This window comes from Condylura cristata, unplaced genomic scaffold, assembly GCF_000260355.1.
Source record: "Condylura cristata isolate star-nosed mole 26May11 unplaced genomic scaffold, ConCri1.0 scaffold00008, whole genome shotgun sequence".
In the NCBI taxonomy this organism is placed as follows: Eukaryota; Metazoa; Chordata; class Mammalia; order Eulipotyphla; family Talpidae; genus Condylura; species Condylura cristata.
Genome location: NW_004567109.1, coordinates 1658127 through 1668257, shown reverse-complemented (window position 1 = coordinate 1668257; position 10131 = coordinate 1658127). Strand labels below are relative to the sequence as shown.

Sequence of the window (10131 nt, the reverse complement as noted above, 5' to 3'; positions counted from 1 at the left end):
TTCCCGGTGGCCCCCCTCCCATCACTCCACCCACCTGCCCCTCCACCTCCACCCCACCTGCGGGCCCCAGCTCCTCAGCCCAGCCGCCCTGCTCTGCTGCTGTTTCTTCTGGAGGCAGTGTGCCTGGGGGGGCCTGCCCGGTCCCCCCCGTCCAGATCAAGGAAGAGGCGCTGGACGATGCTGAGGAGCCTGAGAGTCCCCCTCCCCCACCTCGGAGCCCATCCCCCGAGCCCACTGTGGTGGACACCCCCAGCCACGCCAGCCAGTCGGCCAGGTACTGCTCCCAGGCCGGGCGAGGGGCCGGGCCAGGACCGGCCGGTGGGGCCGCGGGGGAGCCCCGGTGAGAGACGGGCCTTTTCAGGTTCTACAAGCACCTGGATCGGGGTTACAACTCGTGCGCGCGGACAGACCTCTACTTCATGCCTCTGGCGGGGTCCAAGCTGGCCAAGAAGAGGGAGGAGGCCGTGGAGAAGGCCAAGCGGGAGGCCGAGCAGAAGGCCCGGGAGGAGCGGGAGCGCGAGAAGGAGAAGGAGAAGGAGCGCGAGCGCGAGCGGGAGCGGGAGCGCGAGGCAGAGCGCGCGGCCGTGAGTCCTGGGGTGCTGAGGTCTGGGTGCCCTGCTCCCCAGTTCTTGTGAGAGCCGCTGCTGTCAGAGTGAGCACTGCAGCCTGGACCCCCGCGCTCAGCCCGCAGCCTGGCAGGCCCAGAGGCACTGACGGCGCCGCAGTCCGCTGCTGCGGCCGCGCAGTCCGGGGACCCCAGGGCACCTCGGCAGTGACTTTCCTCCAGTGGGGCGCCCCATGCCTGCCTCTGGCAGGGAGCACCCCAGCACACTCGTACACAGGCACGCAGCGTACACACGTGTCCCGCCAGCACAGACACAAGCCCAGCGGGGTGCAGGGGAAGCCGGGCGCAGGGAGGGTGTCACAGCGGGCTGGCCTGGGCCGGGGGCCAGAGCCCAGCGCCCGCGGGCAGTGTGGGGTGGCGGCTAGCACCGGCCCCTCACACCCCCTTTCCTTCAGCAGAAAGCGTCCAGCTCCGCCCACGAGGGCCGCCTCAGCGACCCCCAGCTCGGGGGTCCCGGCCACATGCGGCCGTCCTTCGAGCCGCCGCCCACCACCATCGCGGCCGTGCCCCCCTACATCGGGCCCGACACGCCGGCCCTTCGGACTCTGAGCGAGTACGCGCGACCCCACGTCATGTCGCCGACCAACCGCAACCACCCCTTCTACGTGCCCCTCAACCCCACCGACCCCTTGCTGGCCTACCACATGCCCGGCCTCTACAGCGTGGACCCCACCGTGCGCGAGCGCGAGCTGCGGGAGCGGGAGATCCGCGAGCGCGAGATCCGCGAGCGCGAGCTGCGGGAGAGGATGAAGCCTGGCTTCGAGGTGAAGCCCCCGGAGCTGGACCCCCTGCACCCCGCCACCAACCCTATGGAGCACTTCGCCCGGCACAGTGCCCTCACCATCCCCCCCGCTGCGGGCCCCCACCCGTTCGCTTCTTTCCACCCGGGCCTGAACCCCTTGGAGCGGGAGAGACTGGCCCTGGCGGGCCCCCAGCTGCGGCCAGAAATGAGCTACCCTGATAGACTCGCCGCCGAGCGGATCCACGCGGAGCGCATGGCCTCGCTGACCAGCGACCCCCTGGCCCGCCTGCAGATGTTCAACGTGACCCCACACCACCACCAGCACTCCCACATCCACTCGCACCTCCACCTCCACCAGCAGGACCCCCTCCACCAAGGTGGGTGTCTGCTGGCGTCCGGGGGCCCGTCCAGGGGCGGCCCGGCTCTGCGCAGCCGCCCCCACGCCCTCAGAGCCTGCTAGGCCGAGGGCCTCCTGCCACGGCCTCCTGGAGACCCGAGTTCGTGGCCTGTGCCTGGGGGTCGGGCAAGGGAGGCGCCCAGTGCTCACGGGGCGTGTCGAGGGACACGCTGGGACAGCCAGGGCCACGGGGTGAGAACTGACAGTCCTGTGCTCCCCCCTCGGGAGCTGGACTTGGGCATCTGCTGACAGATGAGCTTTTTCCGGGCAGCCCTGGCCACGCTAGGGGCCGGCACCTGCGGACGTGCCAGGGGGCAGGGGCAGGAGGCCTGGCTGTGCCTCCACTGGCAGGGGTGTGTGCTGTGCAGGTCTGGGGCTCGGCCCACTTGCCAGGCTCCCGGGCAGCCCTCTGGAATGGGGGCTGGGCACCGGAGCGCAGGACTCGAGGGGGAGGGGCCGGCGCTTCCTACCCCAGAGTTGTGCCCGGCACTGGGTTCCTGGCAGGCCGAGCACCGAGGAGCCATGGTGTCCTCCCCATGAGAGTCGGGTGCTGCTTGGTAAAGGTCTCCCCCGGGGAGCACCACCCTGCTCTCCCTCCTTCCTGTGAGCTGCGCACCCCTGCCCCTCAGTCCTCAGTGCTGGTGACGCCCTGGCCCCCCTTCTCTCCCTCCGGGGTCTGCAGCTGGTGTGTCTCACTTCGTGAAAGGAGCAAGGGCCTGAAGGAGAACTAAGCAGTGGGACCGGGGCAGTGAGGCAGCCTGGGAAGGCTGTGAAGGGCCTCCCTGGCCTTTAGGGGCTGAGACTCAGCACTGTCCTGAGTTCCGTCCCTGCCCCGGAGGTGGCCCACTGCGCAGCTGACCTCCTGACCTGCCCGCTGCTCCCCACAGCAGTATGTTTCACTCAGTCTGCCTGTTCTGCTCCCCATTCTACCTCTGGTGAATTCTCAGCCCCGCATCTCTGCCTGTACCCCAGTTCTTGTGTGCCAAAAAGAAGGCAGGCAAGGTTTGGACAGCCACACTAGGCTACTTAAGCAGACTCAGAGAAGTCAGGGAGGGCGTCTCCCGTCTGCAGCCTGAGGCCGGAGTTTTGGCTGAAGGGAGAGCCCAACAGGGGGCTCCTGTCCTGTGCTGACCTGTACTTCCAGAGAGGCAGCCCTGTGGGGTGGTGCTGGTCCAGCAGCAGCAGAAAAAGGGCTGGGGGCCCACCCACGCAGATGGACTCTGCTGATCTGGACCCCTGACTGAGTGGGGGGTCCGCCTGTTGGGCAGCTGGGAGACAGGGAGGCACCCAGGCCAGCCAGCTGCTGGGCGCTTGCCTTGTGCAGCCCCTGCCGTGGTGGGCATCGGGCGGGGCAGCCACTTGGGACGGAGTGTTGGCCACCAGGAAGCTGGTACGTCAGCCAGGGACCGACAGCGTGGGCCCCGGAGCCCTGCGCCGCCCGCACCCAGGCTCCTGTGCCCTTCCTAGGTTCAGCAGGCCCAGTTCACCCGCTGGTCGACCCCCTGACTGCTGGCCCTCACCTGGCTCGCTTTCCCTATCCTCCTGGCACCCTCCCCAACCCTCTGCTTGGCCAGCCGCCTCATGAACACGAGATGCTTCGTCACCCCGTCTTTGGTAAGCACCCCCTGGGGCTGAGTCGGGTTGGTCTGGCCTGGGGGTGCTTGGCAGGTGAGCCTCTGCCCCGGAGCTGGGGTGAGGAGCAAATGTGTGTCCAGTAAGCATTTGTGGGCAGGAAGGAGGGGCATCTGTCCAGCCCAGGGCTCTGACCAGGGCACTTGGCAGGGTAGCACCTCAGGCCCCTGCCCCAAAGGTGGGGCTCCCCTCACCTGCCGGTGCACAGCCCACTCCTGGCTTCCCCGTAGCAGAGGCTGTTTTGTGTTGGCAGGCACCCCCTACCCCCGAGACCTGCCGGGGGCCATCCCGCCCCCCATGTCTGCAGCCCACCAGCTGCAGGCCATGCACGCCCAGTCAGCGGAGCTGCAGAGACTGGCCATGGAGCAGCAGTGGCTGCACGGACACCCCCACATGCACGGGGGCCACCTGCCCAGTCAGGAAGACTATTACAGGTGAGGGCTCCCGCCGCCTGGCCTCTGCTGACTGCCCTCGGCACACCTCCCTTTGCCTAGGGCCTCTGGGGGGGGGCTCCCGTGGTGTCCGGCCCCGCGGCCGCCCCTGGCCCGCCCCGGCCCCCTGCTGAAGGGGCTTTTCTTTCTTTTCCTTTCCAGTCGACTGAAGAAAGAAGGTGACAAGCAGTTATAAGTTATTTATTTGTTACGCTGGCTGTGGAAACCCCAATTCTAGGAGGGTGAAACAGGACTTTTTACATACAATAGGAGCTGCAAAAGCAAAAAGAATATCTTCTAAAGATTTCTTTATATATTTAAAAGCCCACAACTAAAATTGTATCCGCATTCTAGTGTTCGTTTGTAGAGAGGATTCCTTGAGACTGGTTTGGGTCTCCCTGCATGACCGTCCCCCAGAAACTTAGTGAGTCCTGGACTGGACTGAACACTTGGAACCCTTCCCTGCCACCTTGGGGTTTGGCTTTGCTTTTGTTTTCTTTCCTCCCTTGATTTCTCAGTCGGTGCTAGAGCCCAGGTCACGCCCTGTGTGCAGACACACTTGCACGTGTGTTCCAGAACCCTCGAGGTTTGCCGCTCGGCGGCATATGAGTTTGGAATCCAAGAGCTATAATTTTTAAAAAATCTTTTATTTTAATACATTGTAGGAGATCTTCATGATTTGAGGAAGTTCTGCGCATGGCTTTTTACGTCTGTAAATAAGTACTTTTAGAACAGCCTTTTTTTTCTTCCACAAACTACTATTCTGATCTATTTTTCCCAGCCATGTCACTACTTGTGAATTCCTACCAGCTATTGACAGAATACAGAGTTGATTTTTTAATAAAAAGTTATATATAATTATCCCTTTGATTAAAGGGAGCAGGTGGGCGTTACTAGCTGCAACGGCAGAAGCTTGGGGCTGGGTTCGGTGGCACCCAGGGGCTGCAGGGAAGACGTCACAAACTGTTTCTCTGTGTTCGCTTTGCTTTCCCTTCTGTCTGTCCCAGCCTGTGCTTTGCCGGAGGTGCAGACTCTAGAACCCTCTTTGTTTTGCACCAGGAGTGCAGGAGTTAAATGTCCTGGGTAGAAAGCACATGTTTGTGTGCCTGACTGTAGATTTCCTGAGCGAATTCTATGCACACACATCTGATTGTTCTGGGTAAACTGCCTTGTTTAATACTCTGACAATTTCATAAACATTCTAGAAAATTCAAGAAAATGATTCCCTGTGAATAACTCAGCACATATGCTTGCCTGAGGGATCGGCTGGAAGCCTGCCGTGTGTGGCCTCGCCTGATCTCGTGAGGCCGGGCGATCCTCGGCCCGTGTGCACGGAGCCTGCATTTGAGGGGACCTGGGGCCCACACTGGTGCCTGCCCAGGAGCAGGACTGGCTGGTGACCCCTGTCAGCAGTGGCCGTCTGGGTCCCATGCCACCCTGGGAGTGGGAGGCAGGATTAGCGGCTGCTGAGCCAAGCTGGCGTGAGGAGCAGGGCAGCTTGGGGCGGCTGCACCCAGTGAGCAGCAGCTTCTGCCAGCCTGGGACTCCCCTCCCAGACGCCAGGGCCCCCTTGAGGTGTATGCGGTAGTCACGGCAGGAGCTGCTGGGCCCGGGAGAGGACCTGTGGGTCAGCCTGTGTAGAAGGGGTTCAGGTGGAGAGGTTGCGCTTTGGCCCAGCAGCCCTCGGGTGCTGGTTCAGATTTAGGCTCCAGCCCAGCCAGGTCGGGCCGTTCGGCTGGTTAGAGCCCGGCTGGTTTCATCTGGGACAGATAAATGGGTTGTTGTCTGTTGAAAATGTTGTAGTTTTTTTCTTTTGTTAACTCATTCCATTTCTGCCTTAACTATAGCTCCTTAGAGAGGAGGCAAGTTTGAACGAACTTTTGGTCATCAAACTTGAGGCCGCACGGGCAGGAGGCCTGTTTCTGGGGTGCCAGTGTGCAAGCGAGGTGCTGTCCCCAGGGCCTGGGGCCCGGCCGGGCCTCTTCTCGTCCGACTCTGGACCAGACAGGCCGGCCGACCCCTGCCGCTCCTCCCACCCCGCCCACCCTGGCCGCCCACCTCTCCCCGAGAGGCTTCTGTTTTGCTTGAACGCGACCCTCTGTCTCCTCTGTTGCCCATGTTTCCAAAGAAGAGGGGTCCTCGCGGTGTGTGCCTGAGCGCTGTCTGGGGCGCGCCGTCTGGTTCCCTCCTCCCTCCCCCCCCCAGGTGAAGCACTGAGATTCTTCCATCACAGCCCACACCCCTCACCCCTCACCGGTCACGGCGCTTCGGTTTGGAGGCGCCAGCCTCGCGGTTCTGTGAAGCCGGACCCCTCAGCCCCCCCGCCGCGGTCCCCGCCCCGTCTGCAGTCTGGGTTTGCTCCGTGTTGTCGTCCCTTGTTCCCTGTCGTCGAGGTTGAGCTTCAGTTCACTGCGCAGCCGCAGAGCGCGTGTACATCCTGATTTGCTACGTCTCTATATATCTTGAGCTAAATGTATATACGAGTAGTTGCCATGAGATGACAGTGTGAGCAGAGTAGACACCCAGAATCGTGACTTCTGTGTTCTCTCCATTTGAGTATTTTGTAATTTTTTTGAAATATTTGTGGACATAAATAAAACCAAGCTACACTACAATGCCTGGGCGCTGACCGGCGGGCTGTGTCTTCTTCTTGGGGGTGGGGGGTCCCTCCGCTCCCCTGCATGGGGAAGGGCAAGGGGAGCCTGCATTCCCGGCTGCGCTGACCTCTGTTTCACCTCCCAAAGCCACTTCCAGGGAGGCCCGCCTGCTCTGTGGGAGGTGAGGCTTCTCTGCTCTGGTGAACACTGGCTCCTGGGGCGGCCTCAGCCTACTGATGTGAAACTATGGGGCCCCAAATTGGGCCCCCAGAGGCTTAAGAGCACCCTCCCCACCAGATCCTACTCTCCTGGGTCCCCCAGGCAATGGACATCACTCCTGTCCCACCCAGGGACATCCCGATGGCTTCCTAGCCCAGCGCCCAGGGCAGGGGTCCAGTGGTCCCCAAGGACAGCAGTCATCAGGCTGGTATCAGGCATTTTCCTGACGCTTCCAGTGGCCCCTGGAAAATGGGCGTGCTCACCTGTTCATCTGGGAACAGTGGATGCGGGGAGCCTGTCTCCCCAGAGCACTCTTGCTGATGAACCTTCTGCCCAGGCACAGCTGCCTCTGTGCAGAGGCTTCGCCAGCACTGGCACCCACGTGGTGCCCGTGTCCACGGTCCTGGGGACACTTGTGTGTCAGCAGACAGCCGGCATCCAGGCCAGCGGTGCGGGAGGGTGGGACGACCTGAGGGTCTGCAGGCGGGAGCCGTGGAGGCGGAAGGGCCTGGGTGGGCAAGGAGACAGGGCAGCGGCATGTGGCCTCGGCTCGGCCATGCTCTGAGGAACTGCGGCTGCCCGTGGGCACCTGTCTGGAGATAGGAGTTCCGAGACAGGTGAAGAGCAGGCATCGGCACGGTGGCTGCACCTGTGTGGCAGAGAAGGGCTGGGGGCACCCCGTCACCTGCCGCGTGCAGTCCACTGGTCAGTCCAGTGACTGCTGCGCACACCCTGCCCCCCATCCCTTGGTTCCTGAGAGTGGACCAGCCTGGGCGTGGCAGCTGGTGGCCCCTGGGGCTCTGCTGACGGAGAAGGTGGTGATTGATGTGAAATCCTGGCCTCTGCCAACCCGGTGCTTAGTTGCCATGATGACCAATGTCCCTGCTAAGTGCCGGGAGCCGGGGCCCCCAGTGGGTGGCCCTGAGGTCAGTCAGAGCCCTGGGTGAGGTTGCACCGCGGCCTCCCTCGCGGGCCCTCAGGTGCCCGGACAGCTGCGTCATGCAGTGGAGGCTGCAGTGGCCGTGGTGACGGTCAGGTTGGGCTCAGTGGGCGAGACCCTGCGCGCACAGAAAGAGCAAGGTGCCGTGTGAGGTCCTCTGAGACTGACCAGCCTCTCCTGACAGCCCAGTCCAGTTGAGGTAAGTGCCTAACCCGGCAGCCAAGGACTGGACAGCTGGTGACATGCACACCCTGGCTGTCGGCTAAGGCTAAGACCAGTAGGGTACTTGTCTCACGCCCACTGGCCAGGGCAGGGCAGCCTCGGCTGTGCGGCTGGGTTTGTCCAGGCTACAGCTTCAGCAGCCCGGCCATTTCACCCCTCAGAAGTTTGGGGTGTGCTGAGGGTCAGTCTGGTGAGCCTAGGGTTCAAGTTACACCCCTCAGGCCAAGGTTGCTTGGCAGATCTTTGGCCCAGGGAGCAGTTAACGGCGGCCGCAGCCTGTTGGAATGTGGCTGCCACTCCGGCCCCGGCCACCAGGTGGCGGCGGCGGCAAAGCCCAGGGCGGCGCTGGGGTCTCGGAAGCCTTTGTAGAAGGGTCGCTGGCCCTGGAGGAGCCGTCCTGGGTGGGTGTCCGGCCCAAAGGCGGCTGGACCACGGGGCAGGAGAAGCAAGACCGGGGGCGGCAGCAAGGGGCTGGAGCCGCAGGGGCTGAGGCTGTCGCTGTCCCGGAGACGGCTGCACCTCCCAGCCAGCACCCGTGCACGGGGCGCTCGGAAACGTCCTGCGTGCTCAGCAGGGGTCTCGGGTGATGGCCCCCACGCCCCTCGGGCCCCTGTCCTGCACGTGCCCCCAACCCGGTCTTGAGGAGGGTCTCGGTTGTCTGGCCAGCTCCTGGCAGGGCCGAGGCCCAGGGCACCGCGCCCCCAGGACACTAGCCGGTGGCGGCGGGGCACCAAGCTCGGCTCAGCCTTACGAGCGCGGGTTCTGGCATGTTCCGGGCAGCCGCCTCCACCCCCGAACGTGGCCCGGCCGGCCCGCGGCCTGGGGAAGGGGCTTCCGCCGCCCCCGCCCCGCGTCCAGTGTCCCCTCTGCAGCCTGAGGCTGAGCTCAGCACGCCTGTCTCGCCCGCTCCCAGGGCCGAGGAGCGGGAGTTGGTGCCGGGAGCCGCAGCACCCAGGGCCGAGACTTCCTCCCTTTCCTCTCTCTGGAAGAGGAGTCGCCCCCCCCACCCCCCGGGGACTCCCTGCTCCCGGCAGCGAGGTCACAGAAAGCTCTAGAAAAGGCACTGAGCGGCTTAGAGTGTTGCTGCCAAGCAGGGTGATGTCCCCGTCCCCAGCGGGCGGAGAAGAGGCTGCAGGAAGGCATGCTGGAGCCCTGAGCTCCCCACAGGGCGTCGGGGCCTCCAGGCCGCGTTGGTCACAGCACCCCAGCGTCAGGCTTGACTCTTGAGGGGTTCCGAGGGACGTGGAAGTCAAGCGGGTGTGGCTCTTGGCAAACTGGGCCTCGGGGTTTGCTCCCCTGCCATCTGTGGGGACTGGCCTGAGGGCGGCTCCCACACTGACCAGCCTACCGCCCCGCCCCCAGCAGCGCAGCCGGGCGCAGATGCCCACATCCGCGAGTGAGCACCCTTTGTTGGCTTGGGCAGTTCTCGGAAGAGGCGCGGGCTGGGGGGCAGCAGTGACGGCCCGCACTGTCCCCGTCTCCCGCAGAGTTGGCCATTCTGAGCAGGCAACACAGCCACCACCGACGCCACGGTTTCTAGAAACCTGAACCTCCTCTAAGCACCGAAACAGTGGGCTGGACAAGAGCCGGCTCCCGGGCACAGCAGGAAACCTGACTGGGGCCTGGTCTGCTCCACCACGTGGCCAGGTGGCCGTCCCTCACTCGACTCGTAGCCAGGGAGAGTGAAGTGACACGACCTGAAGGACGGGGCGGGTGATTCCACCCGGGCAGGCAGCGGTGTCGTGGCTCGCAGGAAGCCTTAGAAGAGGAAGGGCCACGCAGGGGAGCGTGGCGGCAGAGGGCGTGGGCTGTGTGGCAGCAGAGCAGGAGGCCGTGAGGAGGGCTGGGCCTGGGTGAGCCTGGAGGCAAGGTGGGCCCAGGCAGAGAAGGGCCTGCGGGGTCTTCTGGCGCCACCCCAGCCCCAGGAGGGCAGCAGCGAGGCCCTGAGGGGGAGGCTGGGCACAGTGGGCCAACGACGTGCCCGGGGAAGCTGTTTGGTGCCCAGCTGTGCCTCGCTGGCCAGCGCAGGATGACAGCACGTTCACGGCCGTGACCGACGGCCCAGAGGCAGTGACGGGCCCAGGACCCTTGCTGCTTGTTCAAAACATGTGACCAGCATGTCCTGTGTGTGTCCGAGCCATGCAGTGGCCTCCGGGGGCCAGGCCCAGCCCAGCGCAGGGGCCTCCCATGAAGCTGGGGCTCGCCCTGCGGTCTGCACGCATGGGGCCTAGCCTTCTGAGGGTCTCACTTCACGGGGGCTTTGCAGTCCAGGCACTGGGGCCTGGGACCCCCCTGCTGCAGCAGGGAAGGCCCTGCTCAGGCCTCG

General features: G+C 64.3%; 1 protein-coding gene across 1 annotated transcript in view; it reads left to right on the top strand.

The window, feature by feature from the left end:
* Positions 1 to 6450, top strand: part of RERE (arginine-glutamic acid dipeptide (RE) repeats) — a 193365-nt gene extending 186915 nt beyond the window's left edge. Inside the window, exons 18-23 of the mRNA XM_004679306.2 lie at positions 2 to 274; positions 362 to 584; positions 1024 to 1744; positions 3232 to 3378; positions 3650 to 3830; positions 3990 to 6450. Of these exons, the coding sequence (XP_004679363.1) occupies positions 2 to 274; positions 362 to 584; positions 1024 to 1744; positions 3232 to 3378; positions 3650 to 3830; positions 3990 to 4023 (1579 nt within the window). The 3' untranslated portion in view covers positions 4024 to 6450. The remainder of the gene's footprint in view (position 1; positions 275 to 361; positions 585 to 1023; positions 1745 to 3231; positions 3379 to 3649; positions 3831 to 3989) is intronic.
* Positions 6451 to 10131: the final 3681 nt, after the last annotated feature.